Consider the following 14,130-nt stretch of genomic DNA (forward strand, 5'->3'; position numbering starts at 1 on the left):
GGTCACATTCAAATATCAGGTCTTGCTCTAAAGCTGTAATAATGGAGATGCTGCGGTGTTAGAACAGGCATGGATGAACAGCATAGGGAGACCAGAAACAAAAGCTTGACACGGGGTGGGGTTTGATAGAGGAACAGTGTGTCCTCATGGAGAAAACATGTTCTCGATACACAAGAAAATCCATTATAGGTAGATTAAAGACCTAATGTGAAATGTAAAACTTTAAACCTTTTAGAAGAAAATATAGAAAAATATCTTTGTAACCTTGGGATAGATAAATACCTTTTATGAGACATGAAACGCACAATCCACTAAGAAATTGTTAATTATTTGACTACATAAAAATTGACAACTTCTGTTCAAGAGAAGTCCCTAGAGCTTAAGTAAACCACAGAAGGGAAGAAAATATTTCCAAAGCATAAAACTGAAAAAAAAAAAAAAAAAGTTACCCAGTGTATATAAGAGACTGCTACAAAGCAATAGGAAAAAAGGTAATACAGTAGAAGATGAGAAAAGTAGGAATAGGCATTCCTAGAAGAGGAAACTCAAAAACCCAACACCAAAAGACAGAAATGAGGAAAATGCAAATCAAATCAATGATCTGGTTAAAATCAAATTGACAAGGAAAAGAACAAAACTAAAGAAATGAACAAAAAATATATATTAATAATGTTGCCAAAGAAGAAGTCCACACCCCACTGGTTAAGAGTGGTAATTGACTCAACCACACAGTGCACAATAAGGCAGAATTTGAGAATTAAAACGCATATTCCCATGGCCTTTGCAACTGCCCTCTTTGGTGGACAGAGAGAGTCTTGCCATGAGCACAGGACATGTGTAAGAACAGTCATTTCACAGAAAGTGGATTAGTAGTTGCCTAGGCTGGGCTGAGAATTAACTATAAATGGGCACCAGGGTCTTAAGGGAGTCATAGAAATGTTTGCAACTTGACTATGGCAATGGTTGCACAACTTCGTAAATCTACTTGAGAAAATCATTGAGGGGTGTCTGGGTGGCTCAGTGCGTTAAAGCCTCTGCCTTTGGCTCAGGTCATGATCTCAGGGTCCTGGGATCGAGCCCCGCATAGGGCTCTCTGCTCATCGGGAAGACTGTTTCCTCCTCTCTCTCTGCCTACCTCTCTACCTACTTGTGATCTCTCTCTCTCTTTGTGTCAAATAAATAAATAAAATCTTAAAAAAAAAAAAAGAAAAAAGAAAATCATTGAATTGTATACCTTAAAGGAAATAAACTATATGGTATGTGAGTGATACCTACATAAAGTTGTTTTTGAATTGTCATTCCAGCTTTATTGCAATGGTAATAAAATTGAAAACAGCCAACATTTTTATAAATGGATTGTTGTAGAGATTCAATGGAATACAAAACAGTGGCTTAAATAAATAAATCAGAGCTACCTACAGGGACAGGAATAAACCTCCACAGTGAAAAGTAATGGCCGAGAGGGTAAGAGCAACTTGCCAGGTGATACAATGTAAATGGAAATATTTACATAAGATTTGAAAACATATAGAACCATGCCATATAATGTTTATGAATACAAATAAATACAGCTATGGCATTTGAATCGGCACAGAAAGGATACACACCAAATTCAAGGTAATGATTGTCTCTGGAGAGTAAGGAATGGGGATACAACTGTATCTGCAATGTTACATTACAATTTCTTTAAAACAAAGCAAAACACTGAAGCAAAAATGGCAATCAAGTGTTTGTTATAATATTCTCTGTCATTTTCCTGCACATTGACATCGTTTATTATGAATTTAAAAATACAACATGGGGCACCTGGGTGGCTCAGTGGCTTAAAGCCTCTGCCTTCGGCTCCGGTCATGATCCCAGAGACCTGGGATCGAGCCCCCACATCAGGCTCTCTGCTCAGCGGGGAGCCTGCTTCCCCCCCCTCTCTCTGCCTGCCTCTCTGCCTACTTGTGATCTCTCTCTGTCAAATAAATCAATAAAATCTTTAAAAATACAACATAAAAGTGTATTTTATTTGCTCTTCCAGTTGCTCCAAATACTGGCTCTTTTACATTACAAAGAGTTGTAACTGCCAAGGTGTAAAGCATTGGTAAGTTTTCCCTATATTTTATAATCATCGTCAATGGTTGACTGATTACTGGCCTCAGGATGGGCTCTGCTAGACTTTTGGGAACCCGGGATGATGCAGAAAGCCGGAGGAGGATATGTTGGCGCGCGGTCAATCGTCTGGAGCCCAGGTCAGTACATGTTGTGTACAACAGTGACACCTAATGGTCAGTGTCAGTACTTGCGTGCGCTCTTGGACGAATATTCCGTCGGGTTTGGTAGCTTTTTTTCTAGAGGCCCTTACAAGAAAGAGAACGAAGTATTCAGTCTGGAGAAATTTTTTTTAAGATTTTATTTATTTATTTGACAGACATAGATCACAAGTAGGCAGAGAGGCAGGCAGAGAGAGAGGAAGGGAAGCAGGATTTCCGCTGACCAGAGAACCCGATGAGGGCTCTATTCCAGGACGCTGGGATCATGACCCCAGCCGAAGGCAGAGGCTTTAACCTACTGAGCCACCCAGGCGCCCCCAGTCTAGAGAATTTTTATATTTGGTGAGCTCCCTTCTCAGTTGACCGAAGTCGGTGAACACCAACTCCCCCCACGCCCCCCACCCAGGAACACCTAGACTAGTTCAGAGATAGTGCTTTTCCTCCTCTTCCTGGAGTTAAGGGGGCTGATCTTTGCATCCTGAAGAAGTTTGCTCCCAGCATCCTGGGCAACACCAAGATAGTGTCTGAGGTCCTTTAAAAATAATGTCTCAGGCCCACATTTGAATTGAGATTTCAGGCAAGAAGTATTTCTGTAGCTAGGTAGGAAAGACGGCATGGGATCGGAACGCAGTGGTCTTTCCCATTTCAAAGCAAGTTGGTGAGCTGCATAGATGTTAGTGTTAGATAGGGCTAGTGTCGAAAGATCATAGCATGTCTGGACCACGCGAGACCTTAGAGTTTATGTTACTACTCCACAGGCATTGGGATGTCTTGAAGTCCAAGAACATACATGTGACTGAGGACAAAATTGACCCAGTAAATGCCTGTATTTCTGACACTCCACACAGGAGGAGTACTGAGGACCCATTCCCCAAACAGGCAACACCAGGAGAGGAGCAGACCTTTCTCCCCACAGCCATTCATAAATTCACTAAATCGGCACAATAGCAAGCCACTAACAAAACTGCTTCCTCACTTTGACATTGGAAATCATCACCAGCCTAAGTCTTTCAAAACTACCCCAAAGCGACATCTTCATTTGAAAGTTGTTAGCTGAGGGGCGACAGGGTGGCTCAGTTGGTTAAGCCTCTGCCATCAGCTCAGGTCATGATCTCCGGGTCCTGGGATCGAGTCCTGCATTGGGCTCCCTGCTCAGTGAGGAGTCTGCCTCTCCCTCTCTCCCTCTGCCCTTCCCACACTCATTCTCTCTCTCTCTCTCTCTCTCTCTCTCTCAAATAAATAAATAAAAATCCTTGAAAGGAAGGAAGGAAAGAGAAGAAAGAAAGCTGTTAGCTGAGTAGTGCAGGGAGGAAGCCCAGCAGCCCTGGGGTCTCTCCAAAGACCTCCCCCCCACCCAGCTGCCCCTCAGGCTGAGATGGGCCCATTAGGACAGCACATTCGAAGGGCTCAGACAGGGCAGGGCACCTCCTGCTGGGCTCAGCACAGGACAGAAGAGTGACGAGGAGAAGCTGGGACCAACTCAGGATGGAAGCCTGTGGCAGCATCATCAAACCCTCCAGAATTCATTCTGGGAACACAGCAGGTTTCTTTTTCTTTTAAAGAGCTTCACTGGGGTGCCTGGGTGGCTCTGACTCTTGATTTTGGTTCAGGTCACGATCTCAGGGTCCTGGGATTGAGCCCCATGTCAGGCTCTGGGCTGAGCATGGAGCCTGCTTAGGATTCTCTCTCTCTCTCTCTTCCTCTGCCCTCCCCACCCCTGCACACATGCTCTCTCACTCTTTCACTCTCTCTCAAAAAATAATAATACATACAGAGCTTTACAAAGGTATAATTAACATACTATAAACCGCGTGGATTTAAAATGCACAATTGGTGGGTTTTGACATCTGCACACACCCACGAAACCATCACTTCCATAAAGAGGATGACGTATTCATCAGTCCCTCAGCAATCCTTGCCCCGCCCCCTCCCCCACTCCCATATCTCGGGGTAAACTTTCATCTGCTCTCCGGCACTTAAGATCAGTTTGGGTTTTCTAGAGCTTTATATCAATGGAATCACACAGTATCTTGTCCTCTAACTGGCTTCCTCGGGTGTAATTATTCTGAGAGTTGTTCGAGTGACATCTGCTAGTGGTTAATGGCAGGGGTTGCGGGCCCTGGCTGTGCTCACAGACTGGAAGGAGGCTACCCCATCCGCATCAATCGTGATAATTCATTTGGCTTCCCAGCAGCCCCCCAGCAGAGGAGTGGGAGCCCAGAGAAGATGGGGGAGAAGCTGGGCTCAGGTGCCCTTGTGCTGCGTGAGAAGCTGCTTGGGGCAGTTTCTCTGCGGGTGTCTTCAGAGGTGTTCAAAGCCAGAGACTGAGTGACCTGTGGTCTAGGGCATCCAAAAGATGACTGTCACACTGTAGAAAACCAGAGGCGGAGCCCCACTAGAGTGTGAACCCTGAGGGCAGGCGCCACGCGGTCAGGTCCTGGGGTGGAAGAAATAGGAAAACTTTCTTGGCGCTGGACCCCCTAAATCACCCTGGGTAAACAAGCAAAGGCAAACCTCCCAGGGCCCCAGGCAGTGCTCTGCCGATGAATCAAAGGTCAGCAAAGCCATAAATCAACCGCATTTGCACCCAACAGATTGTGAAGAGTTATTTTGAACTTGACTTGGCCAAAAAATTTCCCTGGAGCTGAATCAACTTCAAGAACACAAACAGGAGTGGGAAACATCCATCTTCCTCCTCTCCCCAGCAATGAGAGCTGGACGCTCCAGGGCCGAGCTCCCCACAGCGAGGGCAGCCTCCCTTCCTGCAGTATGAGGATCCCCAGTGTGTGTGTGTGTGTGTGTGTGTGTGTGTGTGTGTGTGTGACCTAAGCTGCCACAAGGTGACAGGTCTTCCACAGAGCACCCCCAGACAACTGACCCAACATCTTTGGAGTAGGGGTGGGGGTTGGAGGGATAGTTCCCAGGGTCCTTCAGCGCTCCTGGGAACCAGGGTCTGCATAGGATTTTCTGGCCGTAGAACTAGCCTGATGCTCACCTGGGCTATCATGTCATTGATATCAGTCCCATGCTGTCCAGGCTGTAGCCCATGAGGACTCTTTCAATTAAATATGCATGCACGGGGGCACCTGGGGGGCTCAGTGGGTTAAAGCCTCTGCCTTCAGCTCAGGTCGTGATCCCAGGGTCCTGGGATCGAGCCCCGTGTTGGGCTCTCTGCTCAGTGGGGAGCCTGCTTCCTCCTCTCTCTCTCTCTCTGCCTGCCTCTCCACCTACTTGTGATCTCTCTCTCTCTCTCTGTCAAATAAATAAAATCTTAAAAAAAAAAAAATTTAAATATGCATGCACGTATGGAAAGAAGTCTGGAAGGATCCACGCTTCCATGTTATCACATGTCAATTCAAAGTGCCTGAATCTTCTGAATCTTTTATAACAAGTGTGTAGTTTAGAATTTTTAAAATTTTTTCTTAAAGATTGTATTTATTTACCTGACAGAGATCACAAGTAGGCAGAGAGGCAGGCAGAGAGAGAGGGGGAAGCAGGCTCCCCGCCGAGCAGAGAGCCCCATGCGGGGCTCCATCCCAGCACCCCGAGACCATGACCCAAGCTGAAGGCAGAGGCCCAACCCACCGAGCCACCCAGGTGCCCCTGGTTTAGCATTCTTTAAAAGGCAGTGGTGTGTAGCAAGGAATTTTTGTCTTGTTATAAAAACCATTAACTATGGAAGATTCAGAAAAAAATATGTAAAGACGAAAAGGAGGAAAGTGTCAGCTGGAATCATAATCCCACCACCCAGATAAACTCTGTCGACCATTTTAGAGAATTTCTTTTCTAGAAATAGAACATGCATTTTTAACAAAAGAGAAACATGGTGCATTCCTTTTATGATCTACTTTTATACTTCATATACACCACAACTTCTTTATCCATTCAACAGTCGATGGACACAGGCTCTCTCCCTAACTGGGCTATTGTTGATAATGCTGCTGTAAACATCGGAATGCATGTGCCCCTTTGAACCAGTATTTTTGCAACCTTTGGGTAAATACCTAGTCGTGTGATTAATGGATCATAGGGTAGCTCTATTTTTACCTTTTTGTGGACCCTCCATACTGTTTTCCAGAGTGGCTACACCAGTTTGCATTCCCACCAACAGTGTAGGAGGGTCCCCTTTCTCCACATCCTCGCCAACATCTGTTGTTTCCTGTGTTGTTAATCTTAGCCATTCTGACAGGTATGAGGTGGTATCTCATCAAATTTTGATTTGTGTTTCCCTGGTGACAAGTTTCCCTGATGACAAGATGCTCAACATTTTCTGTCTTTAACATCCTCTGATGCTCAACATTTTCTGTCCTTAACATCCTCTGATCTATCATTTTAACGGCTTATAATATTTCATTAAATGGATGTACCATGCTTCATGTAACTCTTTTTTTCCTTCAAGGTTTTCAATTAATAAATATTTCTTTGTTGCCTACCACAGGCAAAGGATCACGGTGCCATTCTCCAAAGATGCCCACCACGTGTAGACGTACAGGAGGATTGCACTTTCTTGCCCTGTGTAATTAGGTGCTGCCATGCCATATCTGCTTGCAAGCTTTAAGAATCTGCACAGTTGAGCATGTTCTCTTCTTCGGGCCACTTGGAAGCTAGGGACAGATCCTCCCTCAGCCTGGGTCTCTGCATGCACAGCCCCAGCTAACCTGTCCTGGACATAAAGAATGATGTCACACAACTCTGTAATCCTAGCTGTTGGGATTCAGGACTGTTTTGTTTCAGTGACATAACCTCACTGGTCCTGACTGACTAGCCTCAAGGCTGATGGAAAGACAAGGTTAAAGACACAGTCCGAACCTTCCAATTTGCATAGTCTTAAGTGGAAACCTAAATAAAAGGAAATGAGTTTGATAAAGAGCAACAAATAACCATTCACAACAAAATCATTCCAAAGGGTGCCTTGGAGCAGCTGGAAATGTTCAGCCCCAGAAAAGACAGCAGTGAAGAAACCACCTTCTCGAGGATGGTTCACAAGTGCTAGAATGGCCTGAGCTGACTTTGCAGAGGAAGGGGGAAGAGAAGAGCTTTGAAGCCTTGAAGCCGAGGGAGATTTGAGGACAATGGTGGGGGCAGGAGATTGAAGAGGATAAGAGAGCAAAGGAGATACATACAATCAAGTGAAAGATGGAACACAAAGGACCCCTCAGTAGGTGATTTTTGGGTGAAGAAGGGACTTTGAGAAAATGAGAGCTAGGGAAGTTCTCAGAGAAAGGAAAAGAGGCCAGACTGGGAAAAAAAAAAAAAAATCACTGGTGCAGAGAGAGGACCTCATCTCCATCCTGTGCTTTCCATCCTTCCTTTGAGGGAGAAATGCCTCTATAAACTACCTCAAGAAGAATGGCAACAGTGAAACTGACTTTTGGAGGCTTAATATGACTTGTTTTAATCATGCAGACACTATTTTCAAGAATCAATTTGACTTCAGATAAAGCCCAAACTATTGTGGTTTGTTAACCCTATTTGAGTAATGACTCCCAACAGCTACAGGTGTCAACCACACTTTTAACCTTGTCAGCCGTGCAGTCAATGTCAGCCAGTCAGTGTCTCAGTCAGTACCAGTTAATCACTGCCAGTCAGACAGCCCGTGTCTGTCTCCTTGTGTCTGTCAGTCAGACAGTGTCAGTGTCAATGAGTCAGTCAATGTGTCAGTTAGTGACAGTGTCAGTGAGTTAGCCAGTCAGTGTCAGTGAGTCACTCAGTAAGTGTGTCAGTCAGTGACAGTATTAGTGTCAGTGAGTCAGTCAGCCAGTCAATATCAGCGTCAGTCATTCAGTGTCAATGAGTCAGCCAACCAGTGTCTGTCAGTCAATGTCAGTCAGGTTCCATTACTGCTTGCCAGTCAGCCGGCCAGTCACTGTCAGTCAGCCAGCCAGTCAGTGTCAGTCAGTCAGCCAGTCAGTGTTTGTCAGTCCACCAGCCAGCGAGTTAATATGAATGGCATTCAACTGGTCTCTGAGTTATGCTCACATGCCTTTCTGCTTGTTTATCCAGCATCTTCCTGGGCATTACAATAGGTGTGTCATTCCTCCATAAGAACAGAGAGGTGACATTGTTTCCCCAGGAACTCAGAGCAAAGTAATTACAAGCTGGGTCAAGCCCTCAGCCCCTTATTTTCAGCTTGGCTCCCAGCAGTTGGGCTGAGTGCTCCGATTCCGAGAGCTTCCCGAGTTCTAGTGGGCATCAGTCCAGAAGTGAGGCGAAGGGAACAAGGTCACCTTTTGACTCTGAAGAGCCACTTCCTCCCCTGCAGGGATTTTTGGCAGTCTCCCACCAAAGTGCTCATCTGGCCTCGTTCCGGGGCTGACAAGATTAACACAATGATAGCTCAGGCCCTGTAACAGCAGGCCCTCCAACTCCCAACCACACAAAGCTGTGTTGTCTATAGATGGGCAGATGCATGGTTTTTCCTGACAAAGCGAGAAAGAGAATAAACACAGCAGCTCCTTGCTCAGGCAGGACTAGAGCTAGCGGAGGGGATGTGTGGGGCCATCCTAAGTCCTGTCCTAGGGCCCAAACTTGAACATTGCCATGGGTATTCTTTTTGTCGCCCAGACACTGTCTCCCTTCTTCGTTCTGAGGGAAACTTAAACCTTCTGCATTCCCTTAAACCTTCTGACACCCCACCAACCATGTGGGTCCCTGCAGAAGCTGACAATCCCAGGACGTGTCCTCATCAGAGCTGGAGGGGGGCATGAGACCCAGCTGCCCCCCATTGTAGTGCCTCATGGTGATTGGTCCAGGGGCGGGCATATGACCCATGCCAGGCCAATTGATTCTTCCCAAGATTCTTCTGAGGCTGAAAGTCCTTTAGCTGAAAGGATATGTACCTAGGTCTGTTAACAGAGTGGCTCTCACTGTGTAGAGAAAACCTGAGAAGGAGAGAATAATCCCACATGCAGAAGAAAACCAAAGAGAGAATCCTGACAGACAGGGTTCAAGCAACCAACCAACCTCGAAGTTGCTTTCCCCCCACCCCCCACCCCAGTCTCCTGGCTCCTGATTTGTGAGCCATGCTTGTGAGTCATGAGCTCGCCTCATGCAAACCAATATGCTTGCTACCCTGTTAGATTTACCCCTTCTGACCTCATTTGGACACAGCTCATCCCTTATGTGGTTTGCTCAAGACCCTCCACTTCTCCTCTTGAGCCCCTTGCAGCAGAGGTGGGCAGAGAAAGCCAAGGAAGGCCCACTCAGCCCTCAGGAGGGTGCAGAAGACAGTCTCTGAGGGACTCTGAGGCACCTGCCTCGGACACATGGCCTTGGCCTTCCCCAACTATGAAGCATGCAAGTTGTCTCTTGGACTCTGACACTCTGGTTATGGAGAATGTTCTCTGGCTTGTTTCTCAACAAGCAAAACAGCTTCATAGGCAGGAGACAATCCCACAGGACATCCCCACTTAGAAGGACCCCAGGCTTGGTTGAATTCTGTGCTATCAAATATCTTGAAATTCTTGATCACTTTTGAACAAGGGGCCCTGCATTTTAATTTTACATGTGGCCCCACAAGTTATGTAGCTGGTCCTGGCTCCGGGCATTCCCTCATGGTGGGATTTGTGATTTCAAGTAGTTACTCCAGCTCCTTGAGTCCCCTCTCCCATCCCCCATCCCTTCATGCCTCTTCCCTTCGCCCTGACCATGACCATGCTCTTCTCCCCCTGGGACTCTTCTCCCAGACATGAGGAGTGTCCCTGCACCAACTAGCAGTTGGCTCTTTGCTCCCTGACATGAGTTCTAGGTAAAATCCGGAGGGCTGGGGTTTGTTTTATCTGGAACAATGAGGACCTGAGTGGCTTCTGTTGCTTCTCCCCCTTTAGCCCCCGATTTTCTGCAGTTCTGCCTCAAAATGCCTTCCGGAGTCTTTGGGAAAAGCTGCATGAGCAAAAACACGGTCCGGCACCCAGCTGCTCAGATTTGAGCAATCGAGGGTTCTGCTGCAAGTTGATACAAGAAGTGGTGTTTGTGAGATTGCTTTGTGGTTCTGTAAGGAGGATTTTAACAGTCTGGCAAACAGGCAAGCAGCCCGTGCACCTGGAAACAGCCCACTGAGCATCCAGCAAAGGCCTGTCCTCACCTTGGGCCTTGCTGTTTCCCCTGGAAAAGGTAGATTCCAGCCTCTGACCCCCAGCAGTGGAATAACACCACATAAAGCAGCCATTACATCGGTCTTCATAGCCACAATATTGAATGTGAAAACCTGACCTGAGGGGAGAAGCAGACACAGGAGAAAATGATACACAATTTGGTAACAGTCCAGATATGGATAAAAGTGATTTATTTTTGGATCATGGTAACAGTTATGCGACCAGGAACTTTTCACTCACCCGTCCATCCATGTTTTGTGTCATAAAGACATACCAAGACTTCGGAAAAGATTCCAAAGGGGATTACACTGAAATGTGCTGTCTCTTCACTTGTTTTTGTGCTTGTCTTAATTACAGTGAACCAAATAAAATAGCTTTACAGCTTACTAAAACTCAAACTTGTCCTCAAAGGAAGCAGTTTAAACATTTCCAACTGTAAGTCAGCCTTGCAACAATGCCACATCAGGAGACACATTGGAGAGACAAAAGCAGCTCTAACGTAAAGCTTGTCTTGCCAAAAGAAAACAAAAAACAAAAAACTCCGGGAGGGAAATTCAATTTTTCCAGAAAGAGTTGACCCTCTTCAGGACTGAGGTCCCCAGATAATAAGACACAACTGTGGGTACAGTGTCTCTTTGGGGAAAAAGGAGTAAAGAGCAGATCTGGCTGAAGCACGCTAAAAGGCTGGTTGAAAAAGATGAAAGGGGTCACAGGGAGACACAACGTCACTCTATCACCACCGGCAGCATTGACCCTGAGTTAGAGGGCTGGATGCAGACTCTCCTGGGCTGGCTCCCAGGGGTACACCCTGGTGTGTGCCAACAATGCCCACAGCTGAGTGGTGCACTGAGAAGGGTTTCCCTTTGCACTCCCAGTCTGCAGGAAACTTTGGGGGGTTGGGAGCTGATTTTACACTGGGAGGTGCCTCACACTCTCCCGGATGGCTAGCCACCAAGGGCCCTCATGAGCAAATGAGCCAAGACCTGCCCCACTGGACTTGTAACCCAGAGTGAATGGCAGACGCCCCCTAGAGATGCCAGGGCCCCCTGAGGATGCAGGGTCCACACTGGGGAAGCCCAGTCTCATTTCTTGCCCATTGCAAATGGGTGTGTTCCTTTGCCCCAAAACTCAAAGCAGTAGCTGGCTGGAAGAAACAGCAGTGGTGGAAGGGGCCAATTAACCTCCATGACTGAAGACAGCTCAGCTCTTCACTGACCCACCTCAACGTTCCTGGGTACAAGTCCTGATTCAGTGGGCCTTGGCTCACGTGTGAGGGGCAGCTTAGAAAACTCAGCCAGTAGAGGAGCTTGCTAGAAAATGCCCTGAGGGAAGTCCCTGAGTCAAGAAGGGTGTGTGTGTGTGTGTGTGTGTGTGTGTGTGTGTGTTGTGAAGGCCCCAGGAGCAGACCCTCAGGACACCATGGTCCTGCCCCGCCCCCACAGACCAGCAATCGCAATCTCAGAGTGACAAGTGGAGCCCACACATCAAGGCTAGAATTCTAGGTTCCCCTCATGAGGTAAGAAACAGCTCATCTGAAAACCTCCAGATGCTGAAAACTCCATCAACCAACCCACTACATATGTCAAATGCGATTTGATACAATAAAATTCAAGGCCATGTACCAGGATTTTTCAAGCTTTTTCCAGGACCCACCTCAGGTTTACATGGGTACTAAGGGGATGCAGGTGCACCCACCTGAAGCTAACGAACAGGAGTTTCATACCTAGCTTGATTACTTGCGGTGTGCACTCTGAGATTTCCTCTTTCTGGTGTGACCCATAAAATTGCCTTTGTGACCCACTTGTGGATCCCAGCTGCAGCTTGTCAAAACAGGCATGGAGTGTTCTAGACCAACCCTCGGAGCTGTCAGGGGACCCGTAGACTTCCACACATAAGACATCACTCCCTCCCGGAAGGGGCCGACCTTATTGACCTCCAGCAGCAAGCCCTGCAGTGTCAGGGAGGGTCATCGAGTGCCACCAAGAGCCGGGCTGAGGGTGAGGAAGCTGGCTTCCCTGACCATCTTTGAAGAAAAGGGGGCTTTACAGCGGCTCGCCCCAGGAGCAGGCTGACAACCCGCCCTGCCCAAGTGGTAGGGCAAGGCTGGGACATCACTTGCGGTGGCATTGGCGAGTTTCTTAGGATTTTCCCACAGGCGCACCAGACCTTTGGAATTTCTGGATGAGAAGGATGAGCCTGGTGACGTCGGAGAGCGCGGGGAACCGGGCCATGACGCTGTCCACCTGGTGCGGCGGGAAGATGCTGCAGAGCACGATGCGCGCCCGCGCGCGCGCGTCCGCCTCGCTGGGAGCGGAGGGAGGCGGCGACCCCGACGGTCCCCCGAAGGCGCCGTAGCCCCAGCCGCGTTCCGCCCAAGCCGACCGGCCCAGGAACCGGCCGGCCGCCGGGGGAAGGGCGCGCGCGTCGGCGGGCCATCTGCGCTGGGGGAGCAGCTCACTGTGCGCGGCCCCGGGGACGTGCCCCCCGCGCGGCCGGGTCGGCGGGCCGGACGAGCCCCGGGGGCTCGGGAGGTCGGGCGGGGCTGCCGGGGTCGGAGAGGGCCCCGGCGCCACCCAGTCCGGCCGGCGCGGCTGGAGCGTGAGCCCGGCGTCCCGAGGAGGCGTCCCGAGGAGCCCCGGGTCGTCGCTGAAGGCGAGCCGCGAGAAGCCACCTTCGAGCGCCGCCACGTCGGCCACCGGCCGCGCAGAGGACAGGCTGCGCGCGCCGGGCTCTGGGCCCCCCGGCCAGGCCGCGGAGGAAGCGCCTCGGGGGCCCTCCTGCTCCGCCCCGGCCGCCGCCGCCCGCGCGCCCCTCAGCCGCTCCGCCTCCGCCCCTCGCCAAGCCCGCGTCTGCGCTCGCAGCTCGTCAGCCACCGCCAGCTGCGCCAGGTGCGGCCTCTCCGGGTGGTAGAACTTGCACTTGACGCCATAGGTGCATTTCTTGCCTGGAAGGGGCGGGGCAGTGGTAGAGGGCGGGGTGAGACCTCGGGAGGGAGGACGAGGTGGGGAGAAGTGCCCTGGGGCCGGGTTAGAAGGGTGAGGGTGTGGTACGCTCCCCCACTCCCCCTACCCCAGTGGTGTAGGGCGCTGGACTCAGTAATCTCAGTGTCAGGCAGGGAGATTGGCGGTGTGGAAACTCCCTTTGGCCAGGAACTGAGACCAAACCTCTAGATCCAATGACCTTCGACCTCCACTTCCCCAGGGACCCTGTGGATGGGGCCAGCCTTCGGGATAGGGTGGGGAGCAGGTGCTCGAGGCATAAGACCGCACCTCCAGTTCTGCCTCGGTTTCCACCATTGGTCTCATTCCTTCTGCGAACCATTGCCTTCTCCCTACCGGCTGTTCTAACAGAGGTGATCCTGTAATGTATCGCCCAAACCTGGACCCTGCTGAGGGCAGGATCAGGAAGAGCCAACCTGAATGTATGTGCGGTCGCCTTCATTCTAACAAGAAGTGACTTTGAGTATCACCTAAGGTTTTTTAAACTTCTATGGACATAAGAAGCAAGACCTGGGATGTTAAACAAACAAACAAAACCCAACAATCTTGCCAAAGCAAGTTAGTGAAAGCTGGCTAGAAGCGCTATGGGATAAAGTCCTTAATTCTTAATGGATAGCATTGACCAAAGTCCGTGAAGGGGTGGGGCAGGTTGCCCACACATGTTCCAGGGTGCCAGGGGAAGGCACTGAGGAGGAGGAGTTTGGGGGTACACATAGCTTCCTTGCTTCCTAGATGCGGCTTAGCCCTGTGTATGACCCCCGCCTCTGGCCCTCGCAAATC

General features: G+C 49.2%; 1 protein-coding gene across 1 annotated transcript in view; it reads right to left on the bottom strand.

The window, feature by feature from the left end:
* Positions 1 to 10,525: 10,525 nt before the first annotated feature.
* The window catches only part of ZC3H12D (zinc finger CCCH-type containing 12D), a 29,785-nt gene continuing 26,180 nt past the window's right edge, over positions 10,526 to 14,130 (bottom strand). The window contains exon 7 of the mRNA XM_047734233.1: positions 10,526 to 13,295. Within this exon, the coding sequence (XP_047590189.1) occupies positions 12,490 to 13,295 (806 nt within the window). The 3' untranslated portion in view covers positions 10,526 to 12,489. The remainder of the gene's footprint in view (positions 13,296 to 14,130) is intronic.

The sequence above is a fragment of the Lutra lutra genome, chromosome 6 (genome assembly GCF_902655055.1).
Source record: "Lutra lutra chromosome 6, mLutLut1.2, whole genome shotgun sequence".
Lineage (NCBI taxonomy): Eukaryota > Metazoa > Chordata > Mammalia > Carnivora > Mustelidae > Lutra > Lutra lutra.